Below are 20,824 nucleotides of genomic sequence, written 5' to 3' on the forward strand. Positions count from 1 at the left end.
ACTTTTGGCAGAAAGGTGGACTAGTGCAAGTATGGGTAGTGGGGGGGGGAGGGTTGAAGAGGGATAGTATAGTTTTAAAAATGCAGTATTAGAATGTGAGGCAGAAGTTTCTGGCTATATGAGGGTGGATGCAGGAGGAAAGAGGAGTGATTAGTAGAATAATGAAGTTAAGGGTGCGATAAAAGAGAAAAAGGTAGCTTATGAGAGGTCTTGACAAAGCAAAACTGATATAAGAAGGGCAGAGTATATGGAGAGTAAAAGAAAGGTGAAGAGAGTGGTGAGAAAGTGCATAAGGAGAGCAAATGATAGAGTGGGAGAGGCACTATCAAGAAATTTTACTGAGAATAAGAAAATTTTTTGGAGCTAGATAAACAAGTTAAGAAAGCCTAGGGAACGAATGGATTTGTCAGTTAAAAACAGAGTAGGGGACTTAGTAGATGGGGAGCTGGAGGTATTGGGTAGATGGCAGGAATATTTTGAGGAACTTTTAAATGTCGATGAAGAAAGGGAGGCAGTAATTTCATCCAATGGCCAGGGAGGTATAACATCTTTTAGGAATGAAGAAGAGCAGGATATGAGTAGGGGGAAGGTGTGTGAGGCATTATGTTGAATGAAAGTGGGTAAAGCAGCTGGAACTGATGGTATCATGACAGAAATGTTAAAAGCAGGGACAGATATAGTGTTGGAGTTTACTTGGAGTTTACCTGAAGAGGGTTTCGGGAGTTAACACCCCCATGGCTTGGTCTCAGACCAGGCCTCATGGTGGATCAGGATCTGATCAACCAGGCTGTTACTGCTGGTCGCATGTAAGCTGACGTACGAACCACAGCCTGGTTGGTCAGATACTGACTTTAGGTAATTGGTATTTTTATTTAATGTATGAAAGAGGGGAAGGTACCTAGGGATTGGCAGAGAGCATGTATAATTCCTCTATGTAAAGGGAAGGGGGACAAAAGAGATTGTAAAAATTATAGGGGAATAAGTTTACTGAGTATACCAGGTAAAGTGTATTTTAGGGTCATTATTAAAAGAATTAGAGGTAAGACAGAGAGCAGGATTGCAGATGAGCAAGGAGGTTTGAGAATGGGTAAGGGATGTGTAGATCAGGTGTTTACATTGAAGCATATATGTGAACAGTATTTAGATAAAGGTAGGGAAGTTTTCATTGCATTTATGGATTTAGAAAAGACATATGATAGAGTGGATAAGGGAGCATTGTGGCAGATGTTGCAAGTGTATGGAATAGGTAGTACATTACTAAATGCTGTAAAGAGTTTTTATGAGGATAGTGAGGCTCAGGTTAGGGTATGTAGATGAGAGGGAGATTACTTCCCTGTAAAAGTAGGTCTTAGACAGGGATGTGTAATGTCACTGTGGTTGTTTAACACATTTATAGATGGAGCTGTAAAAGAAGTAAATGCTAGGGTGTTAGGGAGAGGGGTGGGATTAAATTATGAGGAATTAAATACAAAATGGGAATTGACTTTTTGCTGATGATACTGTGCTTTTGGGGAGATTCTAAAGAAAAGTTGCAAAAGTTAGTGGACGAGTTTGGGAGGGTGTGTGAAGGTAGAAAGTTGAAAGTGAATATAAATAAGAGTAAGGTGATGAAGGTATCAAACAATTTAGACAAAGAAAAATTGGATATCACATTGGAGGGTGGGAGTATGGAAGAAGCGAATGTTTTCAGATATTTGGGAGTTGACTTGTCAGCGGATGGGTTTATGAAGGATGAGGTAAACCAGAGAATTGATGAAGGAAACAAGGTGAGTGGTGCATTGAGGTATCTGTAGAGGCAAAGAACGTTATACATGGAGGCAAAGAAGGGAATGTATGAAAGTATAATGGTACCAACACTCTTACATGGGTGTGAAACATAGATTGTAAATGCTGCAGCGAGGAGGCAGCTGAAGGCAGTGGAGATGTCATGTCTAAGGGTAATATGTGGTGTAAATATTATGCAGAGAATTCGTAGTATGGAAATTAGGAGGAGGTGTGAAGTTACTAAAAGTATTGTCAGAGGGCTGAAGAGGGGCTGTTGATGTGGTTTTGGTCATTTAAGGAGAATGGAACAAAGTAGAATGACTTGAAGAGCTTATAAATCTATTGGGGAAGGAAGGCAGGGTAAGGGTCGTCCCTGAAAAAGTTGGAGGGAGAGGGTAAAGGATGTTTTGTGGGCAAGGGGCTTGGACTTCAAGCAAGTGTGCGTGAGCTTGTTAGATAGGAGTGAATGGAGACGAATGGTTTTTGGGAACTGATGACCTGTTGGAGTGTGAGCAGGGTAATATTTTGTGAAGGGATTCAGGGAAACTGGTTAACCGGACTTGAGTCCTGGAAATGGGAAGTACAATGTCCGCACTTTAAAGGAGGGGTTTAGGATATTGGCAGTTTGGAGGGACTTCTGAACTGTCGTATCTGAATGCCTTTGGAAAGACAGTGATTATGTATGAGTGATGGTGACAGTGTTGAATGATGATGAAAGTTTTTTCTTTCTTTTTGGGTCACCCTGCCTCAGTGGGAAACGGCCAACATGACAAAAAAAAAAAAAATAATGTAAGATTTCAGGTACGTCTTGCTACTTCTACTTTCACTTAGATCACACTACACATGCATATACAAGCATATATATACACACCCCTCCGGGTTTTCTTCTATTTTCTTATTAGTTTCTGTCCCTATTTATTTCCTCTAATCTCCATGAGAAAGTGAAACAGAGTTCTTCCTCAAGCCATGTCTGTCATAAGAGGCAACTAAAATGCCAGGAGCAAGGGGCTAGTAACCTCTTCTCCCGTATACATTACTAAATTTAAAAAGAGAAGCTTTAGTTTTTCTTTTTAGGTTACCCTGTCTCAGTGGGATATCACTAGCTTGTTAATTTATATTTCATGAGTTAGATAAGCTGAATTGCCTGCTGTGAGTCTCCAGACTGCTTATGATCACTTGTTAATAACCCTCTTTAATTGCATTTTCCTTCTGACCTATATATATGATAAGTGTTGCATGTATGGAAAGTGTTTTGGTGAGTGTTAATTGAATTTTGTTCAATATTTATCAGTAAATTTTTGATCATGTATTGTTCTTCTGGATACTCTGGTTTTCCCCCGTAAGAGTTTTAACATCACACTTAGCGCTCACCTTTAACATTCTCAGATCCTGAATTTAACCCCAGTTGTTGAGCAAGGTATTCCTTCATCACTATTTCAGTAGTGTATTAGTATACTGTAGATAGAGGTTGATAGATTTTAGGTTTCAGTCTGGTTGATAATTGGAGTGAGCTAATTGATAGCTTTCTTGTTGGTAAAAAATGCAAATATAAGGACATTTTTAATGTTTATTTAGCTCAGACAAGTATCATTAACATCTTTATATCTCTTGTTTCTTTTTTAGCATCCACTTGGCTGTTACAGTTCTACATACACAGCCAGAAGTATCTGATCGCTTCCTGAAAGATATCAGAGAAGTTACAGAGAATATATTGAAGAATCCAACTAAAGATGATGGAGACAGCGTGAGTGATATTATATTTAGTTATGAATAAGGTTTTAAGCTTCAGTTTTACATTTCTGTATGTGTAGTAATTTTTAATGTGTATAGCTCTGAATTAAGGTGAAATAAATGTAAAGTTAGAGGGGACACATTGTCTACTTAGTTATGGTCATGGTTGTCTTCAATAGTATACATTCTGTATAATGAGTAAGACTTCATCTAGGTTTCCAAATTTGTGCACCCATGATTTACTAGCACCCCATAATATAATACAGTGGAACCTCTACTTGCGAGTTTAATCCATTCCATGACCTTGCTCGCAACTGGATTTACTCGTTTGCAGAGTCAGTTTTCCTCATTTAAATTAATTGAAGTGCAATTAATCCGTTCCAGTGGAATTCTTTACTTCAGTAATTTCACTAATATAAACTTTTCGGCTTAATATGACATAATAAACAATATAAATAACATAGAAACCTGATATATACTCTAAAATGAATAAAATATGTAATTCATGTAGTGGTACGGGTGGTGTTAGTGGTGGACGAGAGTCTGTCTGGAGACCGGACAAAATACATACTTCTTGAATAATTTTACTAATATCATCTATACGGCTTATTTATCTATCACAGTTAATCTAATATGACATAACAAACAATATAAATAACATAGAAACCTGATATATAGTCCAGAATGAATAAAATGTCATTATATAGCTGCAGTCAGAATGATAACAAATTCCCACTACAGACAACACACACCACCAGTATTCAAAATTCTAAACCTACTCACAATACAAAACATCCATACTTATTACTGCACCTACTACATACATAGAACACTTAACTCTGACATAAACCTTCCCCTCAAACATCTCCTTACCAACCTTAACAGAACACATGACCATAACAGAAGGCACAGATCACTCTTTGATGTTCCTCGTGTCCATCTCACGCTATGCAAAAACTCAATGCACATAAAAGGCCCTAAAATCTGGAATTCATTACCTGTGAATATAAAAGAAACACTGTCTGTTTATAAATTCAAGTCTCTTCTCAAAAATCACTTACTCACTCACAACTAAATAAATACTGAACAATTGTATCTCATAAATTGTATCTCATATATGTATCTCATTATTGTATCTCATAAATGTCAACCTGTGACCCAATCAAACTTTGTTACTATTTAACTTCATTACCTAACAGAATACTCTATTCTACTGATTACACAGCAACACAGTAAATGACCATATGACCTGTCTTTGTAATACTCATTTGTACTAAATTGTTATCTGTTTTACAATAATTTTTGTACCACTGAATATATCATTGCTTAGTTAATCTTAAGTTAATTTTAAGCCTGCCCATAATGCTCTGCATACAAGGGGCTTTGGCGTGCTGCACTTTAAAAAATGTATTCTTTGTACTTCTCTATATCATGTTCAGATTAATAAATAAATAAATAAATAAATGAATAAATAAATAAATATATGTGGCGGCGGTGGCCGACGAGAGTTTGTCTGGAGACAGGACAAAATACTCCTTGAATATTTCGCTATCATCAACTCTACAGCTTATTTATCTATCACAGTTCATATAATATGACATAACAAACAGTATAAATAACATAGAAACCTGATATATAGTCCAGAATGAATAAAATGTCATTATATTTGTGGTGGCGGCGGCTGACGAGAGTTTGTCTGGAGACAGGACAAAATACTCTCTGAATATTTTGCTATCATCGACTCTATGGTTTATTTATCTATCATAGTTCATCTAATATGAAATAATAAACAATATAAATAACATAGAAACCTGATATATACTCTAAAATGAATAAAATATGTCATTATGTAACAGGTGGAGGCGGCCACAACCGCTCCCTCTTTGTTGTGGTAAACACTGCCATCTACTGATGGCCTTTTGAATCCGTCTATTATTATAATTATTATTATTTTGTAGTGCATTATTATTATATATGTATTATTCATTCTTTCAACACACCGGCCGTATCCCACCGAGGTGGGGTGGCCCAAAAGGAAAAACGAAAGTTTTAGTAATATATACAGGAGAAGGGGTTACTAGCCCCTTGCTCCTGGCATTTTTGTCGCCTCTTACAACACGCATGGCTTACGGAGAAAGTATTCTGTTCCACTTCCCCATGGAGAGAACAGGAAATAAACAAGAACAAGAACTAGTAAGAAAATAGAAGAAAACCCAGAGGGGTGTGTATATACTATATGCTTGTACATGTATGTGTAGTGTGACCTAAGTGTAAGTAAAAGTAGCAAGACGTACCTGAAACCTTGCATGTTCATGAGACAGAAAAAAAGACACCAGCAATCCTACCATTGTGTAAAGCAATTACAGGCTTCTGTTTTACACTCCCTTGGCAGGACGGTAGTACCTCCCTGGGCGGTTGCTGTCTACCAACCTACTACCTATCTCCCTGGGCGGTTGCTGTCTACCAACCTACTACCTACATATGTATTATTATGCATATTATACAGTGTTCCCTCGCTTTTCGTAGTTCTCGGCAATCGTAAATTTCGCCAATCATAGGGGTATTTTCGTATAAACATGGACTCGCTTTTCATAGGTTGACTCGCGAATAGTAGTTCATCCGGGACGCGTATGCACAGTGTGAGCCGGGGCGGCCTCCCTACCCAGCCAGTCTGGCATTGTTTACCAGTGAGTGAAGGTCCCCTCAAGTGCTCCTACGAAATATTTCATAATATTCCACTCATTTTAGTGCTTGCAATTACTAAATAAGCTACCATGGCTCCAAAGAAAGCTCCTAGTGCCAAGCCTGTGGTAAAGAAGGTGAGAAATATGTACAGTGACAAAGTCTTGGGCCATTTTCGGGAAGTGTTAAAGAGACGCCAGAAACAGAGCTCTCTCCACAGTTACTTTGCGAGACAGGACTCGAGTGACTCTCAAGGTGGTCCTAGTGGCATTAAGAAGCAGAGAAGAGAAGCAATTGGTACCTGAGGTGTTGCTGGAAGGGGATTCCCCTTCCAAACTGTAAACAATCCAATCTCTGTCCTCCTCCAGTCTCCCATACACTAAGAAGAATCTCCAATAAAGGTAAGTGTTATGCTGTTAATGTTTCGTTCATCATTTCCCATTGTATTGTTTATGTACTATATGTATATTTCATGTAAAAAATTTTTTGTTTTAATACTTTTTATGAGCAAATTCGCCGATGACACAAAGATAGGTAGGATAATTGATTTAAACGTAGATGTTAGGGAACTTCAGAAGGATTTAGACAAACTCTATTCTTGGTCAGAAAAGTGGCAGATGCAGTTCAATGTAGATAAATGCAAGGTCGGGAGTGTCCATAACCCTAGCACTTATAAGTTAAATAATGTAGAACTTAGCCATACAGATTGCGAAAAGGACTTGGGGGTTATGGTAAGCAGCAACCTTAAACCAAGACAGTAATGCCTAAGCATACGTAATAAGGCAAATAGATTACTGGGATTTATATCAAGAAGTGTAAGCAACAGAAGTCCAGAGGTCATACTGCAGCTTTATACATCATTAGTAAGGCCTCACCTAGATTATGCAGCTCAGTTCTGGTCTCCATATTACAGAATGGACATAAATTCGTTAGAAAACATTCAGCGTGGGATGACTAAATTAATACATAGCGTTAGAAATCTTCCTTATGAAGAAAGATTGAAGACTCTTAAATTACATTCACTTGTTAGACGAAGAATGAGGGGAGACCTGATCGAAGTGTATAAGTGGAAGATAGGTATTAATAAAGGGGATATTAATAAGGTCTTGAGGATATCTCTCCAAGAGAGAACCCGCAGTAATGGATTTAAATTAGATAAGTTTAGATTTAGAAAGGACATAGGAAAGTATTGGTTTGGAAATAGGGTAGTTGATGAGTGGAACAGTCTGCCTAGTTGGGTTATTGAGGCTAGGACTTTGGGTAGTTTCAAATTTAGGTTGGATAAATACATGAGTGAGAGGGCTTGGATTTGAGTGGGACTTGCACATCAGAGCTTATTTCTTGGGTAGCATTGAAAATTGGGTTGGGCAAATGTTTTGTTAGTGGGATGAACTGTAAAGGACCTGCCTAGTATGGGCCAACAGGCCTGCTGCAGTGTTCCTCTTTTCTTATGTTCTTATGTTCTTACTTCTGGGTGTCAGGAACTGATTAATTGTATTTACATTATTTCTTATGGGGAAAATTGATTCGCAAATCGTAAATTTCGTTTATAGTAACGGCTCCAGGAACGGATTAATTACGAAAAACGAGGGACGACTTTATTATTATTATTATTATTATTGTATTATATTATTATACTCTTATTATTATACGTATTATTATTAATATACGTATTATTATTATTATACATATTATTATTATTATTATTATTATTTTTATAATTATTATTATTACAATGTAAATAATTTGTAAATTTTATTCCCACAAAAAATATACGATTTAATGTTATGCATTATTGCAATAATCATATAAATAATGTCAGCCCATTCACTACTACATATTGGAATGGCCATTGACATCATTTGTTTACTCTTGAACATAGCCAAGCAATGGAACATTTCTCCTACGTTGAGCTCAATTTCGAGTTACTTTTCATCGTGAAAGCAATCAAAATCATAAAAATAATGAGAATACAACCATAAAAACCATACAAAAATACCGCTAAGGGGTGGCTAATTGCTGAGAAGTGAACTCCATTATTTATGTTCCAATTTCTTTCATTTCTGATGCAAGTTAAGCATCTTTCCATAATATATTGCCCAAGTTTCAATAAGATAGTCCAACAAACAAATGAGATACAATTCCCTAGATCAAGAGCAAGAGCCCCTCACCAGCGTCAAGGAACCTGCCTTGAGGTCTGCTCGCTTATGGAAATTTTGCTAGCGTATGGAAGCAAAAAATCGACCCAGCGACTGCTCATATTTGGATAAACTCGCAAGTGGATGCGCTCGCTAGTAGAGGTTCCACTGTACAGTGGAACCTCCACTCACAAGTTTAGTCCATTCCGTGACCTTGCTCGCATCTGGATTTGTTCGCTTGCAGAGTCATTTTTCCTCGTTTAAATGAATTGAAATGGAATTAATATGTTCCAGTGGCATTCCAGGCACAACAAAATGCTTCAATAATTTCCCTAATCCTAGGTAGTAGGTTGGTAAACAGCAACCGCCCAGGGAGGTACTACCGTCCTGCCAAGTGAGTGTAAAACAAAAGCCTGTAATTGTTTTACATGATTGTAGGATTGCTGGTGTCTTTTGTCTGTCTCATAAACATGCAAGATGTCAGGTATGTCTTACTACTTCTACTTGCACTTAGGTCACACTACACACACATGTACAAGCATATACATACACACACCCCTCTGGGTTTTCATCTATTTTCTTTCTAGTTCTTGTTCTTGTTTATTTCCTCTTATCTTCATGGGGAGGTGGAACAGAATTCTTCCTCCGTAAGCCATGCGTGTTGTAAGAGGCGACTAAAATGCCAGGAGCAAGGGGCTAGTAACCCCTTCTCCTGTATAAATTACTAAATTTATAAAGAGAAACTTTCGTTTTTCTTTTTGGGCCACCCTGCCATGGTGGGATATGGCCGGTTTGTTGAAAGAAGAAAAATTTCCCTAATATCAACTATATGGCTTATTTATCTATCACAATTCATCTAATATGATATAATAAACAATATTAATAACATAGAAACATGATATATACATTAGAATGAATAAAATACATGTCATTACATATTGTCTGCCACTGCTGCTTCATATTGTCTGCCACTGCTACTTCATGTTGTCTGCCACTGCTACCTTGTGATGTCTGCCACTGCTGCTTCATGTTGTCTGCCACTGCTGCTTCATGATGTCTGCCACTGCTGCTTCATGTTGTCTGTCACTGCTGATTCATGTTGTCTGCCACTGCTTCCTAATGATGTCTGCTCCCACTTTTGCTAGTGTGTTGAAGACCTTTCCAATATGTGAAGGTTGAGGGGCAGTGCCAATCGGACAAGTATTGGACAGTGACGTCATTGGTTTACTCTTGAACATCGCCAAACAATCAAACATTTGTTATTTTGAGCTCAATTTCAAGGTACTTTTCATAATGAAACCAATCAAAATCATATACGTTTCTGTAGTATATCTTCCATTCTATCAAATGAGACCAAAAAACGAGAATATAACCATAACCATATGAAAATATACTGCTATGGGGAAGCTAATGGCTGAGAAGTGAACTCCGTTATTTATTGTTTGATTTCTTTCATTTTTGGTGTACGTTAAGAAGCATCTTTCCATCATACATTGCCCATGTTTCAGTAAGATAGTCCAACAAACAACTGAGATCCAATTCCCTAGATCAAGAGCAAGAGCCCCCACAAGAGGCCCGCTCACATCTGGAAATTTCACTCGCATATGAAAGCAAAAAATCGACTGAGCAACTGCTCGTATCTGGAAAAACTCATGCATGGATGCGCTCATAAGTGGAGGTTCCACTGTACAGTAGGACCCCACTTATATGGCAGGTTAGGTTCCAGGCTACTGCCATAAAGCGGAAATCGCCGTGAAGTGGAACACCCCTTTTTTCCACTTATAAATGCATATAAATACTAGCTAACAAATTTACACTAACATATATTAAGTTAGCAATAGAACTAGGCATTAAAAAATAATAAAGTAAAATACACATATAGTACACTCATTATTTACCTTAAAATATTTGTAGTTTTAATCTGTGGTGAGACAAATAGTATTTTTTTTTTTCTACAAACCGGCTGTATCCCACCAAGGCAGGGTGGCCCAAAAAGAAAAACAAAAGTTTCTCTTTTTAAATTTAGTAATTTATACGGGAGAAGGGGTTACTAGCCCCTTGCTCCCGACATTTTAGTCGCCTCTTACGACATGCATAGCTTACGGAGGAAGAATTCTGTTCCACTTCCCCATAGAGACAAATAGTATTTATTGTAAGAAATCAAGTGTGGTGTGTATGGTAGCCAACCAGGCCAACCCACCCACACAAAATATTCTATAACATTTAAGCGTCCTAGAGTGATAAACTGCATATACAGTTCACTCATTACTTACCTTAAAATAATTGTAGTCTTAATGTAGGGTCAGAGGTGAGTAAACAAGATAAAATGAATAAATGAGAGAGAGAGAGAGAGAGAGAGAGAGAGAGAGAGAGAGAGAGAGAGAGAGAGAGAGAGAGAGAGAGAGAGAGAGAGAGAGAGAGAGAGAGAGAATGAGAGAGAGAATGAGAGAGAGAATGAGAGAGAGAATGAGAGAGAGAGAGAGAGAGAGAATGAGAGAGAGAGAGAGAATGAGAATGAGAATGAGTACATGAGAGAGGACAGGCGCAGAGTTATGTAAACAAACCAGGCGAATGCAAGTTTTGTAAACAAACAAAGTGTACATGTCTGGTTTGTGTACAAGTTACATTGTGTACAAGTTGTCTCTACATTGATACGGAGGAATAAATAAAGAGGAACACTCTCATTCTCATGTAACACCATTTTTAGAAGAAATGAAGCTCTGAGTGAAGGCAATGGAAATAAGTCTGACTTGTTTTGGTTATTAAGAACTTTTTAACTGACAGACATTAACGTGTTCGAGTTAATAATGTGCCCTCCCCTGACTTTGTCCAAGCTGAAGGTGTCCCTCAGGGATGTGTTCTAAGCACAACTCATTTTCTCCTTGCTATAAATGATTTGGCCTCTGTTCTTCCATCCAATATTTAGTCATCACTCTATGTAGATGACTTCACTATTGCTTATGTAGGCACTGACTGTCACCTCATTACAGTTTCTCTCCAGCATGCAGTCAACCGTGTTTCCAATTGGGCCACCACGCATGGGTTTAAATTTTCCAGTACCAAAACTCACCAAATTACTTTAACTAGACACTCTGTCATCTCCGATCATCCTTTGTACCTCTGTGGCTCCCGTATCCCTGAACATGGTACAGTCAGGTTTCAAGGCCTTCTCTTTGACTGTAAGTTATCCTGGAAACCTCACATTACCTCTCTGAAGGCAACTTGTCACAGCCGGCTGAACCTTCTTAAAACCCGTGCTCATCTTTCATGGGGAGCTGATCATCGAACTCTCCTTCGCCTACATTCAGCCCTCATTTTATCGAAACTCGATTATGGTGACCAGATCTATTCAGCGGCCTCTCCTGCTACTCTCTCTAGCCTTAACCCCATCCATCACCAAGGATTACATTTATGCCTTGGTGCTTTTCGCTCTTTCCCTGTTGAGAGCCTCTATGCAGAAGCAAATGTTCCATCCTTGTCTGATCGCCGTGATGCCCATTGCCTTCGCTACTATGTACGCTCTCACGATCTCCGCAATCATTCCATTTATAGAATGGTCACCGATATTAGTAGACATTCTTTATTTGTTCGCCACCCCTGTTTGCTCCATCCCTTCTCTCCGCCTACATTTGCTCTTGTCTTCCCTTCAGTTACCACCTTTATGTGTTCATGTAGCATCTCACTTTTCCCTACCCCCCTGGGAAGTTCCAGCTGTTTGGGTCTGTTCTTTCTCACTCCCTTGCTCGAAAGCCCAACTGCCTACGGTGGCTTCCCGCTCTCTTTTTCTTGACCACTTCCACTCTCATTCTCATGCCATCGCAGTGTAGTACACAGATGGCTCTAAGTCTTCTGACGGCGTTGGATTCGCAGCAGTGTTTCCGGACAGTGTTGTGCGAGGGCATTTACTATCTTCGGCCAGCATTTTTAATGCAGAATTGCATGCCTTTCTTGCAGCACTTATTCATATTGCATCTATGCCTGTGTCATCATTTGTGGTTGTCTCAGACTCCCTTAGTGCTCTACAGGCTATACGGAAATTTGACACACCTCACCCCCTAGTTCTCCGTATCCAACTTTGGCTACGCTGTATCTCTACCAAGCATAAAGATATTGTTTTTTGTTGGGCCCCTGGTCATGTTGACGTACAGGGCAATGAACAGGCAGACACTGCTGCATGGTCAGCAGTACATGACCTACCAATTTCATATAGAGGTGTCCCATTTCCAGACTATTTTGCTGTAATAGCTACCCACCTTCACACCCGTTGGCAACAACATTGGTTAACTCTACTCGGTAACAAACTTCTTTCTATTAAACCGAGCATAGGTTACTGGCCGTCTTCTTGTCATCAGTGCCGAGGTTGGGAGAGACTACTCTCTCCTGCCTTCACATTGGCCATACTCGTCTTACTCATGGGTATCTCATGGAGAGCCACCATGTTCCTCTCTTTGAGAAGTGTCAAATTCCAGTATCGATTAGCCACACACTGTTAGACTGTCCTCTCTATCAACGAGCACGCAGAATTTACCTCCAATGTCGTCTCCGCTCTACTACTCTCTCTTTACCTTCCCTTCTTGCTGATGGACCCTCCTTTAATCCTGACTCTCTCATTGACTTCTTGACAACGACTGATTGTTACAAAAAACGCGATTTCTAATAAGCATAGAGATCTCCAGTGAATACTAGAAAGGACTGCCCTTCTAGCATTCAGCCTGTTACTGGGTTTTCATAACAAGTAGTCAGTATCCTGGTCCAATTATCCATTAGAATTCAATATAATTATTAGTGCTTCAGGATTACAACTGGTAGGCTATTAACTAGAGAAATTAAAATTTAATAGATTTATTAACAATCAAGATGTCTAGGAGTATATTATCAAATTAAAATAAATTAATCAATTTAAACAAATGAATAATAATCACTTCTCTCGTGTACAGTAGTATTGTGTTGAAGGCACATATCACATTTATATGTAAGCCATGCGTGTCATATGAGGCGACTAAAATGCCGGGAGCAATGGGCTAGTAACCCCTTCTCCTGTAGACACTTACTAAAAAAGAGAAGAAGAAAAACTTTATAAAACTGGGATGCTTAAATGTGCGTGGATGTAGTGCGGATGACAAGAAACAGATGATTGCTGATGTTATGAATGAAAAGAAGTTGGATGTCCTGGCCCTAAGCGAAACAAAGCTGAAGGGGGTAGGAGAGTTTCAGTGGGGGGAAATAAATGGGATTAAATCTGGAGTATCTGAGAGAGTTAGAGCAAAGGAAGGGGTAGCAGTAATGTTAAATGATCAGTTATGGAAAGAGAAAAGAGAATATGAATGTGTAAATTCAAGAATTATGTGGATTAAAGTAAAGGTTGGATGCGAGAAGTGGGTCATAATAAGCTTGTATGCACCTGGAGAAGAGAGGAATGCAGAGGAGAGAGAGAGATTTTGGGAGATGTTAAGTGAATGTATAGGAGCCTTTGAACCAAGTGAGAGAGTAATTGTGGTAGGGGACCTGAATGCTAAAGTAGGAGAAACTTTCAGAGAGGGTGTGGTAGGTAAGTTTGGGGTGCCAGGTGTAAATGATAATGGGAGCCCTTTGATTGAACTTTGTATAGAAAGGGGTTTAGTTATAGGTAATACATATTTTAAGAAAAAGAGGATAAATAAGTATACAAGATATTATGTAGGGCAAAATGACAGTAGTTTGTTGGATTATGTATTGGTAGATAAAAGACTGTTGAGTAGACTTCAGGATGTACATGTTTATAGAGGGGCCACAGATATATCAGATCACTTTCTAGTTGTAGCTACACTGAGAGTAAAAGGTAGATGGAATACAAGGAGAATAGAAGCATCAGGGAAGAGAGAGGTGAAGGTTTATAAACTAAAAGAGGAGGCAGTTAGGGTAAGATATAAACAGCTATTGGAGGATAGATGGGCTAATGAGAGCATAGGCAATGGGGTCGAAGAGGTATAGGGTAGGTTTAAAAATGTAGTGTTAGAGTGTTCAGCAGAAGTTTGTGGTTACAGGAAAGTGGGTGCGGGAGGGAAGAGGAACGATTGGTGGAATGATGATGTAAAGAGAGTAGTAAGGGAGAAAAAGTTAGCATATGAGAAGTTTTTACAAAGTAGAAGTGATGCAAGGAGGGAAGAGTATATGGAGAAAAAGAGAGAGGTTAAGAGAGTGGTGAAGCAATGTAAAAAGAGAGCAAATGAGAGAGTGGGTGAGATGTTATCAACAAATTTTGTTGAAAATAAGAAAAAGTTTTGGAGTGAGATTAACAAGTTAAGAAAGCCTAGAGAACAAATGGATTTGTCAGTTAAAAATAGGAGAGGAGAGTTATTAAATGGAGAGTTAGAGGTATTGGGAAGATGGAGGGAATATTTTGAGGAATTGTTAAATGTTGATGAAGATAGGGAAGCTGTGATTTCATGTATAGGGCAAGGAGGAATAACATCTTGTAGGAGTGAGGAAGAGCCAGTTGTGAGTGTGGGGGAAGTTCGTGAGGCAGTAGGTAAAATGAAAGGGGGTAAGGCAGCCGGGATTGATGGGATAAAGATAGAAATGTTAAAAGCAGGTGGGGATATAGTTTTGGAGTGGTTGGTGCAATTATTTAATAAATGTATGGAAGATGGTAAGGTACCTAGGGATTGGCAGAGAGCATGCATAGTTCCTTTGTATAAAGGCAAAGGGGATAAAAGAGAGTGCAAAAATTATAGGGGGATAAGTCTGCTGAGTGTACCTGGTAAAGTGTATGGTAGAGTTATTATTGAAAGAATTAAGAGTAAGACGGAGAATAGGATAGCAGATGAACAAGGAGGCTTTAGGAAATGTAAGGGGTGTGTGGACCAGGTGTTTACAGTGAAACATATAAGTGAACAGTATTTAGATAAGGCTAAAGAGGTCTTTGTGGCATTTATGGATTTGGAAAAGGCGTATGACAGGGTGGATAGGGGGGCAATGTGGCAGATGTTGCAAGTGTATGGTGTAGGAGGTAGGTTACTGAAAGCAGTGAAGAGTTTTTACGAGGATAGTGAGGCTCAAGTTAGAGTATGTAGGAAAGAGGGAAATTATTTCCCAGTAAAAGTAGGCCTTAGACAAGGATGTGTGATGTCACCGTGGTTGTTTAATATATTTATAGATGGGGTTGTAAGAGAAGTAAATGCGAGGGTCTTGACAAGAGGCGTGGAGTTAAAAGATAAAGAATCACACACAAAGTGGGAGTTGTCACAGCTGCTCTTTGCTGATGACACTGTGCTCTTGGGAGATTCTGAAGAGAAGTTGCAGAGATTGGTGGATGAATTTGGTAGGGTGTGCAAAAGAAGAAAATTAAAGGTGAATACAGGAAAGAGTAAGGTTATGAGGATAACAAAAAGATTAGGTGATGAAAGATTGAATATCAGATTGGAGGGAGAGAGTATGGAGGAGGTGAATGTATTCAGATATTTGGGAGTGGACGTGTCAGCGGATGGGTCTATGAAAGATGAGGTGAATCATAGAATTGATGAGGGAAAAAGAGTGAGTGGTGCACTTAGGAGTCTGTGGAGACAAAGAACTTTGTCCTTGGAGGCAAAGAGGGGAATGTATGAGAGTATAGTTTTACCAACGCTCTTATATGGGTGTGAAGCATGGGTGATGAATGTTGCAGCGAGGAGAAGGCTGGAGGCAGTGGAGATGTCATGTCTGAGGGCAATGTGTGGTGTGAATATAATGCAGAGAATTCGTAGTTTGGAAGTTAGGAGGAGGTGCGGGATTACCAAAACTGTTGTCCAGAGGGCTGAGGAAGGGTTGTTGAGGTGGTTCGGACATGTAGAGAGAATGGAGCGAAACAGAATGACTTCAAGAGTGTATCAGTCTGTAGTGGAAGGAAGGCGGGGTAGGGGTCGGCCTAGGAAAGGTTGGAGAGAGGGGGTAAAGGAGGTTTTGTGTGCGAGGGGCTTGGACTTCCAGCAGGCATGCGTGAGTGTGTTTGATAGGAGTGAATGGAGACAAATGGTTTTTAATACTTGACGTGCTGTTGGAGTGTGAGCAAAGTAACATTTATGAAGGGGTTCAGGGAAACCGGCAGGCCGGACTTGAGTCCTGGAGATCGGAAGTACAGTGCCTGCACTCTGAAGGAGGGGTGTTAATGTTGCAGTTTAAAAACTGTAGTGTAAAGCACCCTTCTGGCAAGACAGTGATGGAGTGAATGATGGTGAAAGTTTTTCTTTTTCGGGCCACCCTGCCTTGGTGGGAATCGGCCAGTGTGATAATAAAAAAAAAAAAATAAAAATGTCTTAAGTACCGTCTGGTACATTATTAACATTTAATAAGATACTACAAATATGTACAAGTAAGTTTGTGTGTATGTGTCTAAGTGCTCTAAGTAGTTCGCTATGTCTCACGACTCGACTAGACTTAATTAACCCTTTGAGGGTTTTGGTCGTACTAGTACGTCTTATGGGTAGGGGTTTTTGTCGTACTAGTACGCATAAATTCTAGCGGCCTCAAATCTCACAGGAAAAGGCTGATAAGCCTAGATGTGAGAGAATGGGTCTGTGTGGTGGGTGTGCGCAGTAGGAAAAAAATCTGGGACCCAGTGGTGCATTGTGGGAATGCCATCATAGTACACAATTTCCACCGTGCCCTGTGGTAAGAAGTTCCTCACTCCTCGGCGAATTGGGACACTTTTGTTCCCCAGTGACAGTTCTAATACAGATGGAAGTGACAGTGAAGATGAGTTTCAAGGTTCTGGTGAGGTTTTGACCGAAACTAATGACCATAATATGGGTAATAGTGAGGAAAACCCAGACAACCCACAGCCTTCCACCTCTGGTGCTGGGCCATCTTGTTCACGTTCAGTTGTACCAGAATCCAAGAGGAAACTCCTATTTTCCAAAATCCCAGACTCAGATGTGAGCATTGGTGATGATAGTGATAGTGATTATGAACTACAAGCTCTTCAAACTTGTTCCAAGAATGGAGGAGGAGGAGGAGGCAGAGGAGGAGGAGGCAAGAGGAGGAGGAGGCAAGAGGAGGAGGAGGCAAGAGGAGGAGGAGGCAAGAGGAGGAGGAGGAGGAGGAGGAGGAGGAAGAAGAAGAGGAGGAGGTGGAGGAGGAAGAAGAAGAGGAGGAGGAGGAGGAGGAAGAGGAGGAGGAGGAGGAGGAAGAAGAGGAGGAGGAGGAGGAGGAGGAAGAAGAAGAAGAGGAGGAGGAGGAAGAAGAAGAATACGTAATGATAACAATAATACATAATAATAATAATACATAATAATAATAATACATAATAATAATACATAATAATAATAATAGGTAATAATAAATGTTCACCCATGACAGTAACAAGATAAGGGGAGATAACATCTGATAAGTGCTGACGTTTGATGAGGGTAAATGAGGGTAGAGCTGATGCCAAAAGATGAGATAAACATCTCCCTCCCTTTGTTTTTGCTGGTATACTAACATTTCTGTCTGTCTATTTGCCTGTCTGTCAAGCTCCCTGTCTATCCGTCTAGCTCTCTGTCTCAGAGAGCCACAAGACTGTGTCATCACTTTTACTCACATCTTCAAGCAGAGTATCGCACTTTGTCTGGGTTTCTTGGGTTATCCTAGGTAATTTATACTATGTATACTTGTATTTATGTGTACCTGTGAGACAGAGACAAAAAGACAGATAGAATGAGGGAGAAAGATAATTAGATAGAATGGAGGAAGGGAAGCAGCATCCGACCCCATTGTTTTGACAGGCGGGAGGGGGGAGTGAGTAATGAGACAATATGTCATTTTGACAGCTGCCGACTCCTAGTAATTTACACTATGGAGGAGGAGGAGAAGGAGAAGGAGGAAGAGTAGGGGGAAGAGGAAGAAGAGGAGGAGGAGGAAGAGGAGGAGGAGGAAGAGGAAGATTAGGAGGAAGAGGAATAAGAGGAAGAGGAGGAGGAAGAGGAATAGTAGGAGGAAGATTAGGGGGAAGAGGAGGAAGAGGAAGAAGAGGAGGAGGAGGAGGAGGAGGAAGAGTAGGAGGAAGAGGAAGAGTAGGAGGAAGAGGAAGAAGAGGAGGAGGAGGAAGAGGAAGAGGAAGAGTATGAGGAAGAGTAGGGGGAAGAGGAGGAAGAGTAGGGGGAAGAGGAGGAAGAGGAAGAAGAGGAGGAGGAGGGTGGAACACTAGTACACTGGTACTGGTACACTAACATTTCTGTCTGTCTATTTGTCTGTCTGTCAAGCTCCCTGTCTATCTGTCTATCCGTCTAGCTCTCTGTCTCAGAGAGCCACAAGACTGTGTCATCACTTTTACTCACATCTTCAAGCAGAGTATAGCACTTTGTCTGGATTTCTTGGGTTACCCTAGGTAATTTATACTATGTATACTTGTATTTATGTGTACCTGTGAGACAGAGATAGACAGACAGATAGAAAGAGAGAGACAGATTGAAAGAGATAGAATGAGGGAGAAAGATAAAACACCATTGTGTATGACACCATGTTTCAGAGTTCCACAAGCTGCAGAACTAATAGGAATATGTTCAGTGACTATATATTGGTATATATATTATAGAACAATAATAATAAACAATGTTTTGTATTGTTTGTTTTTGTAAACAAGTTTTGTAAACAATATATTGATAATTATGTTTGTGTGCTTATTGTGTTGTATACAACGAGTGTATATATGTACATTGCACCTTACTTTGGTCTCATAGGCCACATAAGTTATGTGAAAAAATAAAATAGTGAAAAAAACAACAAACCTTCAAATACAAGTAAACTAAAGTTTACCGGGTGAGCGGCAGTCGCCACTGTTGCCATACGCGGCTCATTTTCTGCAAACTTCATGCATCCATATCTCCGTAAGTATTGATGGTAATTTTTTTTTGTTTATCCTATAATGTTTAGAAAAAAAAACTCTATTTTTTCATAAGAAAAAATAATTTTTTTTTTTTTTTTGAAATTTGGCCGACCCTGAGAACGAGTTTCGGAGAGGGCCTGTCGACCCTCAAAGGGTTAAACCAGTGACTGACAAAGTCCTCACATAAATTAACTTCTTGACCACCTGGCAGTCAGAACAGTTTGCTTGAACAATAAACGACCGCTAAGCCCAATAGCAATATAACAAGCAACTGTGACACAGAATCAGGATCAAGGAGATAATATAACGACACTAGGGACCATCTGCAGATCCTCCACAAAAGTCACCAACCTCCCATACTACTGAATCTAAGTTCAGCATAAGAAAATCCCCGACTGTGACAGTACACAGATACCAGTACAAATTAGGTCAGAAGCTACAGCTCAGGACCTGAGTTGCTCAGAGTGTCTATGCCACACACAACCTCAGTACAATGTTGAAAATCACTAAGTCTAGACAATGTTCTGTGAACAGAGTTCCACAAAACCTACAACAATAAAGTGACAGAGACGATCTTCCAACAAGGGCCAATAAGGGAGAGTTAGGCACGTCTTGTCAGGAATACGTCCAACCACCAAGAGAGTCTAGCCCAGACTGACTACTCCAGGTGAGGTGTGAACAGCCCCCTCGATCACGTCATTGCTCCGTGGACAGTTGCTGCCCAGCAACACTGAGAAGCCGGCAGAGTAATGAGCCACGAGCGATAATTACAGTAGTTAGACAATCAAGACTTGAACTATGAGCACATAATAATAATATATGAATGTTACATCCTACCTAACAATATAACTAAGGCAAATAATAATATAAAGCAATATATTTACGATTTAGCTATTATCGCAAATATAAGCAATATAAAATTATATGAAAAGGTAATATACATTATATACAGTGGACCCCCGCATACCGTTGGCATTACATAACGTTAAATCCGCATACCGATACATTTTATCGCTAAGATTTTGCCTCGCATACCGCTAAAAAACCCGCTCAACGCTGTTCGTCCGAGATGCATCTAATGTGTGGCCTAAGCCAGCCTCACATGTTCCGCCGGTGGCATTGTTTACCAGCCAGCCTCCGCGGTAACATCCAAGCATACAATCGGAACATTTCGTATTATTACAGTGTTTTTGGTGATTTTATCTGCAAAATAAGTGACCATGGGCCCCAAGAAAGCTTCTAGTGCCAACCCTACAGCAATAAGGGTGAGAATTACTATAGAGATGAAGAAAGAGATCATTGCTAAGTATGAAAGTGGAGTGCGTGTCTCTGAGCTGGCCAGGTTGTATAATAAACCCCAATCAACCATCGCTACTATTGTGGGCAACAAAACGGCAAACAAGGAAGCTGTTCTTGCCAAAGGTTCAACTGTATTTTCGAAACAGAGATCGCAAGTGATGGAAGATGTTGAGAGACTCTTATTGGTATGGATAAATGAAAAACAGATAGCAGGAGATAGCATCTCTCAAGTGATCATAAGTGAAAAGGCTAGGAAGTTGCATGAGGATTTAATTAAAAAAATGCCTGCAACTAGTGATGATGTGAGTGAATTTAAGGCCAGCAAAGGTTGGTTTGAGAGATTTAAGAAGCGTAGTGGCATACATAGTGTGATAAGGCATGGTGAGGCTGC

General features: G+C 39.8%; 1 protein-coding gene across 5 annotated transcripts in view; it reads left to right on the forward strand.

The window, feature by feature from the left end:
- Positions 1-20,824, forward strand: part of Sply (Sphingosine-1-phosphate lyase) — a 284,903-nt gene that overhangs the window by 249,067 nt on the left and 15,012 nt on the right. For all 5 annotated transcript variants that reach the window (XM_070088235.1, XM_070088236.1, XM_070088234.1 and 2 more), the window contains one exon: positions 3,388-3,508. In XM_070088235.1, coding sequence (XP_069944336.1) covers positions 3,388-3,508 — 121 coding nt within the window. The remainder of the gene's footprint in view (positions 1-3,387; positions 3,509-20,824) is intronic.

This window comes from Cherax quadricarinatus, chromosome 24 (assembly GCF_038502225.1).
Source record: "Cherax quadricarinatus isolate ZL_2023a chromosome 24, ASM3850222v1, whole genome shotgun sequence".
NCBI classification, from domain to species: domain Eukaryota; kingdom Metazoa; phylum Arthropoda; class Malacostraca; order Decapoda; family Parastacidae; genus Cherax; species Cherax quadricarinatus.